Below are 20757 nucleotides of genomic sequence, written 5' to 3'. Positions count from 1 at the left end.
AAACTATGGTCTCCCTTGGTGATTCTCTACCCCATCTTCCTTCCCCATAGAAAACTGCTTCATGCAGCAGAAGCTAGAGGGTCCCATCACCCTGAACAAGCGAATGGAGGAAGCCTGTGAACCTGGAGTGGATTATGGTAAATCTGTGATTTGGATCCACGGAGTCTTTCTCCATGAGGAGAGCGCAGAGACAGGGTTCAGAATTCGATTTGGATTGTAAAGTTTGCCTTTGGGGCTGAATCAGGGGTAAGGTCTGGATCTGCTGGGGCAGAAACCTGATGAGATTTTGGGGCCTTAAACTCCCAGAAATGAACAAGATCAGATGACTGGTTAAGATTCATTCTAGCCCTAAGTATTTATCTGCCCCCCATTTCCCTAGTATCTGAGCACTTCACAATCTTTAATGTGTTTATCCTCACAACCTCCTGTGAGGCATGGCAGTGCCATTATCCCCATTGTACAAAAGGGGAAACTGAGGCATGGAGCGACTAAGTGACTTGCCCAAGGTCACGCAGCAAGTCTGTGGTGGAGCAGGGAAATGAACCCAGGCCTCCAGCTATTGGCCTCACCATGCACCATCTTTCTCACAGCCAGTTTGGGAAGTCAGTTATACACTGAATTCTCTGCAGAAAAGTACTGCAGACCTTCAACTGATGTTTTGTATGTCTTCCTTTTTTTTTAAGTGTATAAAACCAGGCTTGTGAGCAGTGAAGAAGTGGGCGGTTCTGACTACTACACCATGAAAATTTTGGAAATCATTAAAGCAGGTAAGAGCTCCCCTTCTGCAATCAGGTGCAATTTCTTTGAGTGGCCTTTGGGATAAAGGCCAGCATAAGAGCTATTTCTCTTAGCCAGAGGAAGTGCTAAAGCCAGGCTAATCTAGTCTCATGCTCCAGGGCATTAGCCTCTCGCCACAAGGGGACAAGAAAGAATTTGCTCAACCCACCGAGGCAGCCATGCCACGAAGAGGCAGACAAAATAACAGGGGGGAACCTCTCCCTGTGGTCAGCCTGGCACAAACTGGCCAGTCTCATTATGGTCTTTTTCAACCTTTCTCTGAAGCAATTGGCATTGGCCATTGTGGGAGTCAAGACCCCTGACTTGGGGCCCTTTGGCCCAAGCTGCTATAGGGAGGTGGAGTCTCTCTTCCTCAATGCTGCGTTTTATAAATCGATATAAAGGCAAAGTAAGCAGGGATCTAACTGAGCTCAAAGCGGCTTCACTCACTGGGAGCTGATATGACTGGTCTAATGATCTGTATTACCTGAGATTAGGGGCCCCTTGTGCTAAGCACTGGACATACCCAGATACAACCCCTGCCTTGACGAGGTAACAATCTAAATCGACACCGGGTGGATTTATTAGCCCCATTTCCCGGGTGGGGAATTGAGTCACAGGGAGATCGAGTGACTTGTGCAGGGTCACACCAGGAGTCTGTGGCAGAAACAGGAGCTGAGGCCTGACCTCTTCAGGCCCAGCCCGGTGCCGCAACCACAAGACTGTCCTTCCTGTCTCTAATGACTGCTGGAGCTTCAGTGACTGGTTATCGTAGCAGTCACACTGGAGCTGAATTTGTACTGAAATCTCAAGAGAACACCTAGGAGTCTCCTCTTCTCTGTTCCTTTCATCTTCATCCCTCTCCACCCCATATTATCTCCTCCTCACTCTGCTCTTATGTGTGATGTCTTTTTTCGCCTTCTCAGGGACTGATGAAAATCCACAAGGAAAAAACCGGCAGTTCATCAGCCACATAAAATGCAGGGAGTCTCTGAGGCTGGAGCGTAACAAAGACTACTTGATCTGGGGACTCAGCACCGACTTGTGGCCCAGGAAAGCTGAGTAAGTAGCCTCCTGTGGTTACCCTGCGTTAGTCAGTTTCAAGCAGACACGCCCTTAACTAATTACCCATCTATTTTAGGTACCTATCAGGCCCCCATTACTGTACTTTCTGAGAGCCTCACAATATCGAATGTATTTATTCTCACTACGGGAGGCAGGGCAGCGTTATTCCCCTCATTTAATGGATGGGTAAACTGAGGCACAGACAGCCTAAGGTCCAGGTCCTCAAAGCTATTGAGGCACCTAATTCCCACTGACTGGCCTTAGGTGATCTCTCCAAAGTACCAAAAGGAAGTATCTAGAGTTGCTGGGAATTGAATCCAGGTTCGCCTCGTAGTCTAACCCTGGACCACCTTTCCTCACAGGGGCTACCCAACTATTTCACCAGCACAAATCACATTGTCAGGGCAATTTCATGGTCCCTGCATCCAGCCACAGTTGTTCTTAAATCACTTAGGTTTAAACTGGGTGGAAATATACATAATTAGGGTAGAAACTGCACCTAAAAACGAGCTTCAGCAACAAAAATGCAGCTCACAGAGGCTAAAAGTTCCATCCTCATGCTGTATCTGGAGCATTGCATGCTGGGATCTGTAGTCTCTGGGCAGGACCTATGAGAGGGGAGGCAACCCACTGTTTCTCTGGAAGTCAGATGTGGCCCTTAAGCATTGGTGGAGTGTGAACTGCCTGTTTGGGGAGGCTAGACCCCGGCCCTGCCCTTTCTCCGCAGAATATCAGGATTGGAAGGGACCTCAGGAGGTCATCTAGTCCAAGCCCCTGCTCAAAGCAGGGCCAATCCCCAAGTAGATTTTTGCCCCAGATCCCTAAATGGCCCCCTCAAGGACTGAATCCAGGACCCTGGGTTTTGCAGGTTAATGCTCAAACCACTGAGCTATCCCTCCCTCCTGCTGGAGCCCAAAGCCCACCACCGCGGCTGCCAGCCCCCCTGCCCCAGCCCTGGGCCACTCTGGCCGGCCAACCTGAGCACCCCCAGGCCTGAAGCGTTGGGTGCCGCAGCCCCAGCGTCCCCAGCCCCGGAGCACCAGGTGCTGTGGCCCCAGTGCCCCCTGCCCAGGAGCGCTGTGTGCTGTGGCCCCAGCACCTCAAGCGCCACCAGCCTTGGAGCGTCAGGGAGCACCAGCGCCGGGGGGCCCCAGCACCAGAGGCACTGAATTGCCTCAAGTCCTGAGCCGCAGGCCAGCCCGTGCTAGCACCAGCCCTATGTGGGCTATGGCTGAGGGGAAGCGGCGAGAAGGAGGATGGGGCTTGGGGTGGAGCATGAGTGGGGCCACACCTGGCTGTTTGAGGAGACTCAAACAGTCCCCTGGCCAGCCATACCTGCTGCCCATGCCCTTAGGCAAACCCGGCTGCCCCTAAGGAACTGAGCAAACAAGTTGAACAAATGTGGTGCTTCATTGCTCACCCTTCTGCCTGTCCGTCCCAGGCTATCCTACATCATTGGCAAGGACACCTGGATCGAGAAGTGGCCCAACGAGGACGAATGCCAGGAGCCGGATTTCCAGAGCCTCTGCCAGGAATTCCTTGAGTTCTCTGAAGCCATGACCATGTTTGGCTGCCCAACCTAAACTTGGACCCAGCTTTCCCAGCCGCCCCAAGGGGACAGTTTGAGCTGAGATGGAGAATAACACTCAAGTGGAGACATCTCCACTCAGAGTCCCAATGCTGCTGAGACTCGCCTCTAGCCCTGTCCGCTTTGGGGGTTTCTCTCTCTTTTCTTCTTATTGTTTCTATATATATATAAAAGGCTGATTTCTTACCCTGGCCTTCTGTGTGACTTTTTACCAATCTTTACATAGTCTGCAATATAGCTTTATAAGTAACCAGCTACTAGGATCATGGGTGCATGAGAAACACCTTAAATTAGATTAGGATGGACAAGCATGAATGGGTGGCTAGATAGGTACGCATGGATGGATATTTGGGAGCAAATCTTCTGTACCTATGTGTGCCTAGAGTGACCACGCAACCCATTTTGGCTGGGACAGTACCTTTTCTCAGCTCTGTCCCGCTTGGCACCATGGAGGTACACAGACACTCTCCACCAAAATCCACAGCACCACCAGATGCCCCAGCCGAACAGAATTCTGAGGAGGCGGAAGTAATCTTAGATCAGGAGGCAGCTCCTGCTACCTGTAACTCCTTCTCGCCAGAGGAGAATGTTATGCCCTCTTCACCCACTGCTGGGGATGAGCTCAGGACCTTCCAGGATCCCTTCAAACAAATTGCTGACATGCTCCAGGTAACCTTAGAGGAAGTCTCTCTTGGACACACTGCACACGGCCACCTCCTCCCAGATTGCCCTCCTGATTAACAGCACTCATGGAACCTGCCGAGAACATATGGCTGACCCCCGCTACCATCCATGCCTTAACCCACGGGTTGAGAACTACTGTGTTAAAGGCTCATTAGAGCAGTGATCCCCAAACTGTGGGACAAGCCCCCCTAGGGGTGTGTGGAGGAACATTTGGTGGGGGGGGCGCATGGCAGGGAGCACCACACAGCTCCACCCACCACCTGGGGCCGAGAGGGAGCACGACTCAGTCCCACTCTGCCCCCACACCAGCTCCGCCCCCATTTGCAGCTCCACTCAATAGTGGGTGCTCCTTGCAGTCAGCGCTGACCCCACGGTCCCACCATGGTGCTAGGAAGCAGCGGAGGTGACTCAGTAGCGGATGTTCTCCTCAAGGGGGCGCTGTGCTGCTCAGGGTGCCAGGCTTGAGCAAGAAGGCCGAAATCGATCGGCCTGGCCATGCTGTAGTATTTACAGATACCGTGCCACTATGACAAGAGTCCGGATGTTTTCTCTAGTGTCCACTTTGGTACAATTTTATCTCCCTCACTTCCCCCACAGTTCCTTTTGCATATGGAATTTGCCTTCACTTCCTGTCCTACACAGCTGTTTTTACAGTTCGTAAAAAGCTGCCAGCTTCCTTCCCAGAGGTATCCACAGGAATTTATCTGGAGTTTGTCCCCTATACGATCCTGCCCCTTTCAGACGAAGCTGCAAGAGTACAGGCCTTTCACAGCCGATTCTACCCCGGTCTCCTAGTCAGCTCATATTGTGGGAGGGGATGAAAGGCTCTGATCATAGAATCTCAGGGTTGGAAGGGACCTCAGAAGGTCATCTAGTCCAACCTCCTGTTCAAAGCAGGACCAATCCCCAGACAGATTTTTGCGCCAGATCCCTAAATGGCCCCCTCAAGGATTAAACTCACAATCCTGAGTTTAGCAGGCCAATGTTCAAACCATTGAGCTATCCCTCCCCGCCGTGCTTATTGAGATCTGAAGCATCTGCAGTTAATCTTTGTGCCATGCCCAGATACCACAGGGATGGACACCAAATAAATTCTTGGAGTAACAACAAGAATGAAACAACTTCACAGCTATGAAGCTCCACTCTTTTCCCAGGTGGGTAAACTGAGGCACGGAATGCTCATGTGACTCACCCACAACAGGCAATGATAGAATTAGGAGTGCTAGAACCCAGGAGTCATGACTCCTGGTCATTGGAAAATATTCCTCTAAGATTGATCAGTATTTAGAGGAACTATGTAGTAGACATGAGTAAGACAAGCTGAAACGCAAGATCCTGTACACTGAGGACTGCAAGACTTTAGCTATTTTAGGCCTTGGAGACAAGAAATGAGGGTGCAAGTCCATGACCGAGAAATAACCCAAAAACTTATGGGAAAGAGGTACCAACTGGTAATATTGTGAAAGTATAAGGTCTTAAATTTAAATAATAAATGCTGTAACAACAGATATTATCTCTAACACATGCCTTAACCACAAGATGAAGGTGGTACGCCAACGTTAATGAGAACCTACACAGCCTATAGAATTTGGGGTCTTGTTGGGTATGGACTGTTGTATTGTTCTCTGGTTCATTACACACGGTTTATTAAATTATGTGTGGGTATCAGACCAATGATCAGTGATTGGAAGGACACTGTGGCAATCCAAGATGGAGCCTGAAAACTGTCATCTTGTGACTCCATCTTGTGACCTTCTGTCCACTGCCAGCCTGGTCTGGATAAAACTGGACTGAACCGGTTTTTCCCGCCACTGGGCGATCCCCAAGGTTCCATCACCTCAGACTGTTTCCCGCCTTTCTGCGGCTCGTACCATGTTTTCCCGTCATAGAGTCTGTAACAGAGCTGGGGTCACAGGCTGATGGGGCAGTCCATGGCAGCGACCGTGTGTGCGGTTTCGGGTCTTTGTGGCACTCGTGCGTCAGCGAAGAACACCCTTCGTGCCCGGAGTGAAAGGACAAGAAGACGACACGTTACCATCTTACCCGTCCTGCGCCTGGGGAACGTCGCCCTCCAGAGGGTTCCTGGTCCGCGTCTTCCCCCCTGACGTCCACCGAGGGACTCCCCAGTGCTCCTCCTCCAAGGGTTTCAATTACCCGCGGAGTAGAGGTCCTGCGTAATTCTCTCCCCCCAGACATTTACCTCTGTGTTCTGACCCTTCTCTCTCGTCAGTTCGATTTATTGTGCCCCACACCAGGGGAGAGGGGAGGAGATCTGCACCAGGCCGCCACAGAGGGCGAATCTGCTCCTTTGAGAAACAGGGGCTTGTTTCTATGCCGATACCTACAGCACTTTCCACATTCAGAGTTATCTTGGCTCCCCTTTGAGAGAACAGTCCCTTGTGTTTCCAGGGGACACAGACCAAGAGAGCGGGGTCGGGGTTGGGGATGCCCAGAGCAGGAAATTGAGCTTCCGATGGGAAACCCCCGCAGGAACCACTCCCGTATCGATCCATCCATGAGCCGGCCAACAGACCCCCGCAGGAACCACTCCCGTATCGATCCATCCATGAGCCAGCCAACAGACCCTAACAGCATCTAGGAGGATGTGAGTATGTCGGTAGGTATAACTGGTACGTGGTACTTATCTCTAGGAATTGTATATGCTGTGACATTTATAACTTTGTGGGTAACGTTAATAACACTACTAAAAGACAGACGCTCTTGTAATTGTCGGTGTTATTTGCCTGTGGTTTCACGTGTTCCTATGAACTCTAGATCCAGAACAAACAGAGATAACTCTGTTGAACTTGAGACTGAAGCCAACAGAGCTGATCCCACTGAAGTAGGATTAACATTAAATAGAATAAAAGGCCCCATCTCCCTAGAAATTCCCCTCTCTCCACATTCCTGCTGCTCTAAGCTCTTGATAGGGAAATCAGCTGACCTCTGCTCAGGTGAGCCACCTTAGTAATTAGGGTTGTCTGGCCCCAGGCCTCTAGCCCTTCACAGGCCAGCCACCCACTAGCCCAGGGGTGGGTAAACTACGGCCCTTAGGCCAGATCCAGCCCCTCAGAGTTTTGGATCTGGCCCATGGGATTGTCATCCCAGAGCCATTTTACCTCTGGCTTACCTGGAGCCAGAGATGCTGGCTGTGGTGTCCCTGTGCCACAGAGCAGGATGACGGGTTTCCCTTTAACCTTTTCCATATTAATTTTATTTTTTATCTGATTGTTTAATAAATTGTATTTGCTTTGAACTGTATGCAATGATCAGTGGGTGAGGGAAGCATCCAGTGCAGAGAGAGCACCCCGGAGTAGGAACACCTTAGCCCCTGCCCTAAGTGACCATGACAAGATTGGGGATCAAGCCCCCCAGGAATCCTGGGCCCAGCCTTGTTGGGATTACGAGGACTCTGCCCCACAGGAGTGTGGAAGGGGAGCAAGGGAGTGTGAGCGAGGACTCAGATCATTTCGCTAGCCCTTCTCACTGGGGTCGGGTATAAGCCAGGAAAGTTCCCCACAATAGCGGGACCATTCCCCCGCTTACACATACACTATAATCTCCACTGATCATTGCTTCAGAATCCCAGGGTTACTTACAGCAGCTGGCCGTGAGACACGGCTCACAAGCTGAATGCAAACACAGCCAGCAGGTAGACAGCAGATCCTCCCATGGCACCAGAAGACACCTCTTCTCCCAGAAACATCTGCTTTTTGTTCGGATGCCTCTTCTAACCCCTGGGCAGTGGTCCATATATAATTGCAGAAGCTCCCAGACCCCCCAGCACTAACTTGTTCTCAATACAGGGAAGGTGGGGTGGGTTAGCGTCCCTGCCGCTCAGTCAGGAAGCAGAAGAGGCTACTATAAGAGGATGATCTTAGTGAATTTCATGCTGGGGGAAGGTATTAAACCAAATGGATTGATGGTCTCTATTTATAGCCAGGGGTATAGGACGTCCCTTGGCAATGTGCCTCCACCCCTAATCTAGGAGATAAGGCCCTCTATTGGCAGGATGGGCAATTTCAGCTCTCTGGTCCATTCCAGTGCCTACTTGTGCCTGTGGTTTTGTAACGCGGGCGCGTTTTATCTAGGTATTGCACAGAGAACTCCCCCCCCAACATTTCAGATGGCTGAAGTGGGATGCAGCACCACTCGGGTTTTTTGCCCAGGTTTTTTTTGGATGGGCCAAATGTGAGTGGTGTTGCAGCCTAGCACCCGGGCTCACTACGTCACTCACGTTTGGCTCGCCCACCCCTCCGTAGGTGGCGTCAGAGGGGCGGGCAGGCCAAACCTGAGCGGCACTGCAAATCCGTGCACTGGGTCTCAGTGCCACAGTGTTTGGGGGCCCCCTCAAACTGGGGGCCCAAGGCAAACGGCACCTTTAGTCCCTCCCCTCTGGGCGACCGAGAATGCAGGAAATGTTCACTCCAACCAGGACAGGCGGCTTAGGGGGGTGTCAAAGTGGGACAGTCCCATGAACTGTTGGGAGGTCTGGAACACCCGCCCCCCATTCTGGAATGACTTTCAGAGACTTGGAGGAGAAATGAACCTGTGACGGGTTGGATCACAGAAACCCCCTTTGAGACTGCCACCCGGTGTGCTGAGACTACCCCTGAGCCCGCTTTCCCTGCCAGCTTGGGGGTTCAGTGCCCTGCCTGGTTTGAGCCATACCCACTAGCCTGCTACAAACCCAGACCCAAGTCTGAACCACGTCCCCTACCAGCTGCAGGTTTAACTGAAAACGGCTCAACAAGTGTTCCTGTCTCTAACACTCAGATGCCCAGCTCCCAATGGGGTCCAAACCCCAAATAAATCCGTTTTACCCTGTATAAAGCTTATACAGGGTAAACTCATAAATTGTTCGCCCTCTATAACACTGATAGAGAGATATGCACAGCTGTTTGCCCCCCCAGGTATTAATACATACTCTGGGTTAATTAATGAGTAAAAAGTGATTTTATTAAATACAGAAAGTAGGATTTAAGTGGTTCCAAGTAGTAACAGCCAGAACAAAGTAAATTACCAAGCAAAATTAAATAAAACATGCAAGTCTAAGTCTAGGACAGTAATAAAACTGAATACAGATAAAATCTCACCCTCAGAGATGTTTCAATAAGTTTCTTTCACAGACTGGATGCCTTCCTCATCTGGGCACAATCCTTTCCCCTGGTACAGCCCTTGTTGAAGTTCAGGTGATAGCTAGGGGATTTCGCATGATGGCCGCCCCCTTTGTTCTGTTCCACCCACTTATATATCTTTTGCATAAGGCGGGAATCTTTTGTTCCTCTGGGTTCCCTCCCCTCCTTCTTAATGGAAAAGCAGCAGGTTAAAGATGGATTCCAGTTCAGGTGACATGATCACATGTCACTGTAAGACTTCATTACCCACTTACCAGCACACACGTATACAGGAAGACTTACAAGTAAAACCGAGCTGTCTACAGGTAATTGTCCTGGTTAATGGGAGCCATTAATATTCCAAACCACTATTCATGGCCCACACTTTGCATAATTACAATAGGCCCTCAGAGTTATATTTCATATTTCTAGTTTCAGATACAAGAGTGATACATTTTTCAAATGAGATGACCACACTCAGTAGATTATAAGATTTGTAATGATACCTTACAAGAGACCTTTTGCATGAAGCATATTTCAGTTACCGTATATTCAAACTTATTAGCATATTTTCATAAAAACATATAGAATGCAACATCACAAGGGGCGTCTAGTGGTTAGAGTAGTGTATATACCGGGACTCAGGACCCATGGGTTCTACTCCCAGCATTGGGAGGAGAATGACATCTAATGGCCAGAGAGCAGTGTGTATACTGGTACTCAGGACTCCTGGGTTCTATCCCAAGTACAGAGAGTGAGTGGTGTCTACTTGTTAGAGCGGTGTTTATATTTTGGACTCAGAACTCCTGCGTTCTATCCTCAGCACTGAGGAGAGTGGGATCTAGTGGTTAAAGCAGTGTGTCTACTGGGACTCAGAACTCCTTGGTTCTTCTTCGAGTGCTTGCTCATATCGATTCCAATTAAGTGTGCGTGCACCGCGTGCATGATCATCAGAGAATTTTTACCCTAGCAACACCCGGTGGGTCAGCTGTGGAGCCCCCTGGAGTGGCGCCTTCATGGCACTGGATATATACCCCAGCTGACCCAGTGCCCCCTCAATTCCTTCTTACCACCCGTGACGGTTGTTGGAACTGTGGAGCACAGCGTAGCTGTCCTCTACTCTCCCTAGCTCTTGTTTTCCGGTTAGATATTGTTGTAGTTAGTTAGTTAGTTGTATAGTTATAGATTTAGTGTATTTTAGTAGTTCGTAGTTCTAGAGTAGTTTATAAGTGAAGTTAGCGGGCTGGAAGGGGGTTCCCCTCCCCCTTCCCCCCGCCATGCCGCCCGGGCTCATGCCCAAGGCTCCTGGATTTAAACCTTGCTCAGCCTGTTTGAAGCCTATGCCAATGGGGGATCCCCACGACTCTTGTTTAAAGTGTCTCGGGGAGTCTCACCAGACCGAAAAGTGTAAGATCTGCAAGGCTTTCCGGCCCCGAACCAAAAAGAAGCGGGAGCTTAGGCTCAAACAGCTCCTCATGGAGGTGGCCCTCAGCCCGGATCCTCCTTCGGCACGCCAAGTTCCGGCACTGAGCACCTCGGTGCGCAGTGCTCCGGCGGCCACTTCTGGTACTGCACCACGAGGAGACGTGGATAAAGTCTCATGGCACCGACCTCCGCCAGCACCGCGTCCTCCACAAGCTCATCGGCGCTGATCCCTGTCTCCGGGTCAGACGAGATCTCATAAACTGGAGGGGACTCCCTCACAACAGCAGGCATCGGCGCCTCCCTTGCCATCCTCGGATTCGTGTCCGGGACTGGAGCGACTGAGGATACAGGTTCCGACATCAGTACCGTTGACTCTGGCACTGGCAGAAGGGCCGTTGAGTCCGGTGAGGACTGGCTCCCTGACCCGTACCATGGTTGAGCCCTGTCTTCCGTCTATGCCGGAGACGTTTGCAACAGCGAGGCACCTCATTGCCCTCACAGAACCGGCACCATCTCAGACTGCGGCTCTGCACCCCAACCGCACGGTGCAATCTAGGGGCAAGCCAACCCTGTTATGCCCTCCATCTCCGAGCTGGACTCTCGGCACCACTCCCAATCTAGGAGCAGGTCCCGGCGCCGCTCGTAGTCCTGGCGCCGTTCTCTATCACGGCACCGGTTGTACTCTCAGCCCAGATCTTCCTCCCGGTACCGTTCCTCTTCTCGGCACTACCCCACACCTTGGTACCGTTCGGACTCCCGACGCAGATCCCGACACTGGTCCCAACGCCAATCCCGCTCGAGAGGCCGCTCCCGGCACCACTCCCACAGATGGTCTTCATCGCGATCAAGGTCTGGATCTTGGTACTGGCATGACCATCGGCACCGTTCTCGATCCCAGTACTGCTCCCTGGCACCGCGCAGAGACCGCACACCTGTGGGCCGGCACCGCTTGGCACTGTTCCCAGTGGAGTCAATGCAGACACGCTTTGCACCATCCTGGCCCTCACGATCTGCCTCACGCTCTTCACAGTCTGATGGCACCTCCTGCTCAGCCTATCCCGCTCCAGGTCAAGCAGCGGACGACCTAGGCCATTGGCAGGATGGGGCCGAAGACCCTAGACAGGATCCTGCACACTGGTCTTTCTAGACCCCGTGGGCATATCACCAAGTCCAAGGGGCCCCACCGGCGGCCTCCTGCTTGGCACGTTCAGAGACCTGAGTACCGGAGGCCACCATCAGTCGTGCCCACCAAGATCTTTTACATAGGGTGCCATGTAACATGGATCTTCAGGCAGAGGAGATAGTGGAGTTGGAGGACCCGGTAGTGAGCATCCTCTCAGCTGATGCCCCATCCCGGGTAGTGTTACCCATGATCTGCACTATTCAGGCTAACTCCAACACAATATGGCAGACCCCTGCCTCTATCCCACCTACTGCCAGAGGGGTAGAGAGGAAATACTTTGTTCCCTCTAAAGACTATGAATATCTCTATACTCACCCTCAGCCGTGTTCACTGGTGGTGTCCTCAGTGAACGGAAGGGAACACCATGGTCAACAGGCTGCAGCGCCCAAATCTAAGGACGCCAAGCGCTTCGATTTGTTTGGGCGCAAAATTTACTCAGCGGGGGGTCTGCAGCTCAGAGCCGCAAACCAACAGGCGCTCTTGAGCCGCTATGATTATAACTCATGCAACTCCATGGGTAAATTTAAGGAGTTGATCCCCCAAGAGTCGAGGTATGAGTTTGGCGCCTTAGTGGAAGAGGGCAAAAATGTGGCCAGGACATCCTTACAGGCCTCTCTAGACGTAGCAGACTCTCTGCTGCTAGGACACTAGCGTCCGGCATAGCTATGCGATGCATCTCCTGGATGTGAGTGTCTGGCTTACCACCAGAACTGCAACAGACCCTTCAAGATCTGCCATTTGATGGGCAGGGCCTGTTCTTGGACAAAACGGACTCTCGGTTACAGAGCCTTAAAGATACCAGAACCATCATGCGCTCCCTGGGAATCCATGTCCCAGGACCCCAGCGCAGGCCCTTTAGACCACCGCCCCAAAGGTTCTACCCTCCCCCTCGTCCAAGACAAGACTTTTCCAGAAGACGTGGATGAGGGGGTAGAAGGAGGTCCACCTGCCACCAACCCAGTCAGAACCAAGGCCCTCCTAGACCATCTTCAGGGCCCAGGCAAAATTTTTGAAGGTGCGCCCGAGGATGGCGTACTAGTCACCATCCAGGATCCATTCCCTTTATTTCGTGATCGCCTTTTCCATTTCCACCATGCGTGGTCCCTTATAACTTCGGACCGATGGGTTCTTCGCACGGTGGAAAGGGGATACGCTCTCTAATTTCCCCACCCCCACCCCCATCCTCCCTCCCCGTCCCTCTTCAGGGACCACTCTCATGAGCAACTCCTTGCAGACATCGACACCACTTATACTGGACTATCTCCTATCCCTAAAACAGCAGGGCCTGGCGATATCTTCTGTCAGGGTGCACCTGGCAGCTATCTCGGCGTTCCATCCAGGAGAACATGCTTCCTCGGTTTTCTTGAACCCGATGGTTGTCAGATTCCTAAAGGGCTTAGATCGCCTATACCCACAACTGCGTCAACCGGTTCCGGCGTGGGACCTTAGCCTGGTCCTCTCCAGGCTCACGGGGCCCCCGTACGAGCCAATGGCTACCTGCTCACTCCTTTACCTATCTTGGAAGACAGCCTTCCTTGTAGCCATCACTTCAGCAAGGCGTGTTTCTGAAATCAGAGCCCTCACGTCGGAACCTCTGTATACAATCTTCCATAAAGACAAGGTGCAGCTTCGCCCCCATCCTGCCTTTCTCCCCAAGGTGGTATCAGCTTTTCACGTGAACCAGGATATATTTCTCCCAGTCTTCCATCCTAAGCCGCACGCCACGCAACAAGATCAGCGTATACACTCTTTGGACGTACGCAGGGCCCTCGCGTTCTATATCGAGCGTACAAAGCCGTTTAGGAGGATGACTCAACTCTTCGTTGCACTGGCTGACCGGATGAAAGGTCTACCGGTCTCCTCGCAACGCATCTACTCTTGGATCATGTCCTGTATTCATGCTTGCTACGACTTGGCCGGTGTTCCGACACCACGCCTCACCGCCCACTCGACGTGGGCTCAAGCCTCCTCGACCGCTTTCCTGGCTCAGGTTCCGATCCATGAGATCTGTAGAGCGGCAGTTTGGTCATCCGTTCATACCTTTGCTGCTCACTACGCGTTAGTAAAGCAATCTAGAGAGGATGCTGCATTAGGCTCAGCGGTTCTCCACTCAGCAATGTCTCACTCCGACCCCACCGCCTAGGTAAGGCTTGGGAGTCACCTAATTGGAATCGATATGAGCAAGCACTCGAAGAAGAAAAAATGGTTACTTACCTTTGTAACTGTTGTTCTTCAAGATGTGTTGCTCATATCCATTCCAAACCCGCCCTCCTTCCCCACTGTCGGAGTAGTTGGCAAGAAGGAACTGAGGGGGCGCTGGGTCGGCTGGGGTATATATCCAGTGCCATGAAGGCGCCATTCCAGGGGGCTCCACAGCCGACCCACCGGGTGTTGCTAGGGTAAAAATTCTCCGACGATCGTGCACGCGGCGTGCACACACCTAATTGGAATGGATATGAGCAACACATCTCGAAGAACCACAGTTACAAAGGTGAGTAACCGTTTTTTCTATCCCCAAAACTGGGAGGAAGGTGGGATCTTATGCTTAAAGAGGTGTGTACACCAGGACTCAGAACTGCTGGGTTCTATCTGAGGGGAGAATGCAGTCTAGTAGTTTGAGCAGTGTGCATCCTGGTACTCAGAACTCCTGGGTTCTATCCCTAGGACTGGGAGGAGAGTGGTGTCTAGTGCAGAGCTGGGCAAACTATGGCCTGGGGGCCACATCCGGCCCTCAGACATTTTAATCTGGCCCTTGAGCTCCCGCCAGGGAGCAGGGTCATCGTCTTGTCCCGCTCCGTGTGTAACATGGCTCCTTGTGGCTCCTGGAATCAGTGGCATGTCGCCCCTCTGGCTCCTACACGTAGGCGCAGTCAAGGGTCTCCACACACTGCCCCCGCCCCATGCGCCATCCCCGCTCCCATTGGCTATGGTTCCTGGCCAATAAGAACTGCAGGGGCGGCGCCTGCGGACGGGGCAGTGTGCTGAGCTGTTTGGAGCTAGAGGGGGGACATACTGCTGCTCCTGGGAGCTGTTTGAGGTAAGCGCCTTCCGGAGCCTGCACCCCTGGCCTCCTCCTGCGCCTCAACCCCCTGCCCCAGCCCTGATCCCCCTCCTGCCCTCCAAACCCCTTGGTCCCAGCCTGAGCACTCTCCTGCACCACAAACCCTCATCCTCAGCCCCACCCTAGAGCCCACACCCCCAGCTGGAGCCCTCACATCCCCTCCCCCAGCACTCCAACCCCCTTCCCCAGCCTGGAGCCCCTTCCCGCACACTGAACTCCTCATTTCTGGACCCACCACAGAGCCTGCACCCCCAGCTGGAGTCCTCACCCCCTCCTGGAGCCCTCACCCCCCCCGCACCCCAACCCCCAATTTCGTGAGCATTCATGGACCACCATACAATTTCCATACCCAGGAGCCAAAATGTTTGCCCACCCCTGGTCTAGTGGTTCGAATAGGGGAATGAGAGTCAGAACTCCTGGGTTCTAACCCTGATTCTTGATTTGGAGTGGTTCCTAATTTTCTTTTCACCCACATAGCTCGGAAGACACTTTGCATGTTCAGTGCCCTTTACAAACATGGTCACTGCCCTAGGAGGAAGACAGGACTGTAAGCAGACTCCAAAGTTCTTACCAATAGGCAGGGCCGGCTCTAACGTTTTTGCTGCCCCAAGCAGCAAAAAAAAAAAAAAAAAAAGCTGCGATCACAATCGATGGCAATTCGGCAGCAGCTGTACCTCCGCTTCATTCTTCGGCGGCAATTTGGCGGCAGGTCCTTCGCTCCGAGAGGGACTGAGGGACCCGCCTCCTAATTGCCGCCGAAGAGCCGGACGTGCCGCCCCTCTCCGTTGGCCGCCCCAAGCACCTGCTTGCCTGGAGCTGGCCCGGCCAATAGGTATTTACCCATTAGCCATGTGAAGACAGGATCAGGGCAACTCCTGGCTGTCATTTCCCTTCTCAGTCCATTGCACTCTTACAAAGAAGGATGTAATACACTGGCATTGCAGTCACTCTCTAGTGGCTGACCCCCCGGACTACTACAATCACTTGCTCATTACTCATTGCTAAGGTGAGACCAAGTAGCAGGAGATATTGTGTGTTTCTCAGCTGATGCAGCTAAGACAGCGGGTGAGCGGTAAGGCCGTCCAGATGTTAGCAAACTGGCATGCAAATAATCCCATCTGCAAATACTGGGGCATGCAATTAAACACAGTGGTATGACATGCTAATAAACCAATATGCAAAAGAAATTGGTATGCAAATCAGCAGCATGCCGCAAAGCTACTGGGGTTCTTCCAGGTTTACTCTGAGCGCAGTAACAGCAGTTTCTAGCCCCTGATAATAAGGCACTGCCTTTCACTGAAAATCCCCATAGGGTTCCCCTTGTTTGCAAATTGCAGCAGGGGCCGTTGCCCAATAAATCCTTCCTCGGTCGAGTATTGAACCCAGTTCTTTATCCAGCCGAGATCACAGTCCACCCATATGTTTGTTCAATAACAGGCGCAGGTTGTCTGTGGGTTGGAGGGTCAGGGCCATGTTCATCTGAATCGATCTAATATTAAATTATTCAGTGTGAAAGGTGGAATTTTCCAGAAGCCTGTATCTGAAATTCAGCAAGTGTGCCTAGAAGCGTGCAGTCCCCGGATATTTCATGCAACAGCTACAAGGTGGCTCGCTAATCCTGCAAATCGCACGTCTTGGGCACGCTGCATTTCTTTTATGTTCTTTCTCTAGCAACTTGTGGCAAATAGTATAAAGTGCAGATCTTAAACTGCAGTTTGTGGTGGCCACCTCAGGCTAAACTTACTGTTTTGACATTTATTTCTATTTTCCAAGTCGCACAGTTTGGCTTTTGTGTTTTCACGTTTCATCATCGCTCGGAGATGACTAAGGAGGGATATGACACAGGTGTATAGAATCGGGACTGGTGTCGAGAAAGTGACTGAGGAAGTTGTAACACAGCGCGCACTCGCTGCTGTGGTGCCTCTTGCTGGCTACCTCGGGAATTAGCTCATCCTAGCCTCAGAGCACCTCCTGTTGTCGCTACTTATCTTTTCATTATCGATCTCCACCACTGTAATTCAGACCCCACGTCCCTCCTGGCCTGCAGTGCCCCTTCTCCTGGGTACCGCCCCGCAGCAGTGCACACACACTTGGGCTCCTCCTCTGGGTCACCTGGTGAACCCCAATCCCTTAAGCTCACCTCGCCTCAGTGACCCACTGCCAGTCTTCATCTAGCCCCTTCCCTCAGGGGCAAACTGCAGTCTGAAGTGGCCACTCATCATCGGCCAGGGAGTTGGGCCTTCAGGCTCTTCCTTCCCTGGCTGCCTCCCCACAGTCCTAATACCTCCTCCGGCCCTGACAGGAAGGCCTCTGCCTGGGGGTTTGCCAGGCTGGAACTCCCCGAGCTCCTCCTGCCCTTCTCCAGCACTGCACTGTCTAAGGTAGCCAGGCCCATCTCTCTCCAGGGTGGTCTGGTCTTCCCTCTTTTATACTTGCTTGGTCAGCTCTGATTGGCTGCCTCCCGCCTCTTTCAGATTGGCTCTCAGCCCCAGCCTTCTCCAAGGGCTCGCTTTTAACACTTTCTAAGCTGGAGCGGGGTGACCGCCCCGCTACAGAAGTGTTATTTACCCCTTCACATAACACAAGAACCAGGGGTCACCCGATTAAATTAATAGGCAGCGGGTTTAAAACAACCAAAAGGAAGTCCTTCACATATCAGGCAATCAACCTGTGGAACTCATTGCCAGGGGATCTTGTGAAGGCCAAAACTATAAGGGGTTCAAAAAAAGAACTAAGTTCATGGAGGATAGATCCATCAATGGCAATTAGCCAAGATTTCCAGGAATGCAACCCCATCCTCTGGGGGTCCCTAAGCCTCTGACTGCCAGATGCTCGGACTGGACGACAGAGGATGGATCACTTGATAATTTCCCTGTTTTATTCATTTCTTTTGCAACATCTGGCGTTGCCTACTGTTGGAAGACAGGATACTGGGCTAGGACCATTGGTCTGACTCAGTATGGCCATTCTTATGTTCTTATCTTAATAATCCTCTTTCCACTGCTGGGAAGTCATCGTTAGGACAGAAAGGGCAAGATTAACCCTTTCATTGCATGGCCACTCATCCCCCACCAGTCCTAGAATAGTCAGAGAATTACAGTATAGTACAGCCTGGCAGAGTGGTCACGGTCCAGCCTTTCTCTGTCTTCCTTATTCAGATTGTAAACAGTCTCTCATCATGAATCCGTGCAGCACCTGGCACAATGGGACCCTGATCTCAGCTGGGGCAGGGCCTGTCCCTCACTAAGTTACTGTGCAACGCCTGGCACAATGGGGCATTGATCTCAGCTGGGGCCTCTAGGCACTGCTGTGATACAAATAATAATAAATGTTCATTAATGAGAGCACAAAATCTACTTGCCCATTGATAATGGGACAACTAATGACATTTTACCTGCCTGCTAAAATAAATGTGCAAGGCTGGTGTGTGGATTATGGATTATTATTGTATACTCACCCCCAAATCGAGAGCGGATACCTTTCTGGAAGGTATATGCTTTAGTGGGTCACCAGTTATTGGGCTCAATACAGGGGGAACTGAGTGAAATACAATAGCCTGTGCTTTGCAGGAGGTCAGACTGGATGATCAGTTGGTCTCGTGAAAATCTGTGCGTTTTGGACCAGATATTGCCTCGGCCAGTGTAAATCGGTGTCGTTTCACTGACGGGAGTGGGGGTAAACGGCTTGACATCAGCTGAGCATCTGTTCCATTCAATACTCAACACTCATTCAATACAGTAACTCCACTGAGGCCAGCCTGTGATCTGACCCTGAGTGTATAAAGTAACCCTTTGGGGCAGGGACTGCATCTCGCTGTGTGTAGGTACAGCGCCTAGGACAGTGGGCCCCCGATCTCAGCTGGCATTTCCATAATACCAGGCCACAAACACGACTTGCTCCCTGTCATCCTAATGGAAAAATTAAAATCTTGCTTGTAAAACAAAGGGCAAGGCTGATTATTACAGCAAGTCTTAGGCCTTGGGCTCACACACAGATTTGGGGCCAGCGCCTTGGCTGGTGCAAACCAGCATTGCTCTAATGAAGTTGATGGAAGTTGGGCCGTTTACGCCAGCTGAAGATGTGGCCCCCGGGTTTTAAATGGAGCTAATGATGGCAGCATCTGCCCAGCTCTGTATTAATTATTCATATTGCATTAGCACCTCGAGGGCCCAGCATGCTAGGCGCTGGTCATACATAGCAATTGGCAGTGGCTCTGTCCCAGAGATTCATCATCCAGAGGCAATGCTAGAGGTCACATCGCAGGTCAGGGGCAGAGCCTGGAAGAGAATTCAGATCTCCTGGGTTCCAGGCGACTGCCTTAGCCATGACACCACGTTGCTTTTACTTTCACTGCTCCCATTCTATTGAGCCCTCCTTGGTCCCGCTAGTCATATGGCATTGTCACCGCTCAGACTTGTGACACCCGTTGTTAGGTAAGCCCAGTCGGCTGTTTATCCATAAGTAAATACACTGGAACTGGATGTTTTTGGATATTGTCCAGACTGAAGCCCTGTCCAAATACCACTGTCATGGAAAGAAACCTGTTACTGGAAGGCAGCTGATAACCTGCCCTCCCCCATTAACACTTCCCTGGTTTGCTTTTACCCAGAGGAAGGAAAAAACAGACTCTGAGATGAGTGATCTCAGTGGGGTGAGGCAGGTTCATACCAGCGGAGGATCTGGCCCAGAGATCTGAAGGTCTGGTTCATCAAGGAGGTTAATCTCTAAAAGGCCAGGTACTGGATTACAAGGTTATTGCAGGTGAACACCGATAGGTTAACCGGTGTCTGTGCAAATTGCTGTTTCGAGCTTCAAAGCCACCGAAGGGATTTTGATACCCATCTGCCATTAAAATGTGTCTGAAACTCCTACATGGCTTTGAAGATGCCAACCATGATGTATTGTTTAGGGGCACAGGACCTACCACACCGGATCAGATCATAGGGTCATCGCCAACCATGGCCATTACCAGACATTTCAGAGCCAAGTGCAAGAAACTCTACTATGGACAATTATAGCCTGCGTGGGGAGGGGACATATCCGTTGCCTTATGCCCTGAAGCAGGACTATCATGTGGCAATAGGTTCCGCAGGCTAATTTCACATTATTATTTCCTTTAATCAGTTTTATGTTACCTGGCAATAGCACCCAAAGGCCTTCTTTGTGCTAGGTGCTGTGCAAACATACAGAGCAGGTGTAGATGACGGGTGGCTGAACATGCTGGTGCCCTGTCTTTATTAGCACTCCCACCATTGCTACCAGCAGCGTAGATTCCCTAATAGAGTGTAGCGGAGTCCTGACCTACGAGACAGTTTCTGCCCCAAAGGTTTTACAACCCAAGTGAGTGGGATAGACAGAGAGATCCACCCTTCCGGGGCTCTCTTCACGACTGGGACCGCTTGCCCTACTGAAACATCCCAGGACTTGCCCAAGGTAAAACAGAGTCAAAAGGCAGATCCAGGCACAGAACCCAGGAGTCCTGATTCTCATCCTGCCCCCTCATTGTAACGCAGTAGATCCCACCCAAGCATCCTGACTCCCAGCCCCCCCGCTTTATCCCACTTGATCCTATTCCTCATTCACAGCTGAGAGCAGAACCCAGGAGTCCTGACTTCCAGCCCCCCTTCTCCATGCTAGGCCTGAACTCCGGTATTGATCAGTGCCCCACCATTCTGATCTGTGGCCACCACCTTGGTGTGGAGTAAACACAACCACAACCTCAGGTCCCTAATTCCAACTCCCCCACTTGGAAAGACAAATAAACCCTTGTGTCAAGGGAGTGAAGAAAACATCGTTTGTTCTGAACTTTTCAGGTTTCCTGGGCTCCTCCCCCTCACTGACTAACCCGCCCAGCTGT

At 51.5% G+C, this 20757-nt stretch overlaps 2 protein-coding genes across 2 annotated transcripts in view; both read left to right on the top strand.

The window, feature by feature from the left end:
* On the top strand, positions 1-3616 carry LOC117889183 (A.superbus venom factor 1-like). The gene is made up of 4 exons (XM_034793067.1): positions 1-137; positions 684-767; positions 1704-1839; positions 3284-3616. The coding sequence occupies exons 1-4, from the start codon at positions 62-64 to the stop codon at positions 3423-3425; spliced, it is 438 nt and encodes a 145-aa protein (XP_034648958.1). The 5' UTR covers positions 1-61; the 3' UTR covers positions 3426-3616.
* LOC117889181 (complement C3-like) overlaps positions 1-20757 on the top strand; it is a gene marked incomplete in the record, with an annotated part of 215325 nt that overhangs the window by 57810 nt on the left and 136758 nt on the right.

Source organism: Trachemys scripta, chromosome 16, assembly GCF_013100865.1.
Source record: "Trachemys scripta elegans isolate TJP31775 chromosome 16, CAS_Tse_1.0, whole genome shotgun sequence".
NCBI lineage: Eukaryota > Metazoa > Chordata > Testudines > Emydidae > Trachemys > Trachemys scripta.
Note: the sequence above shows the minus strand (reverse complement) of the source record. Positions and strands in the feature narration are given on the sequence as shown.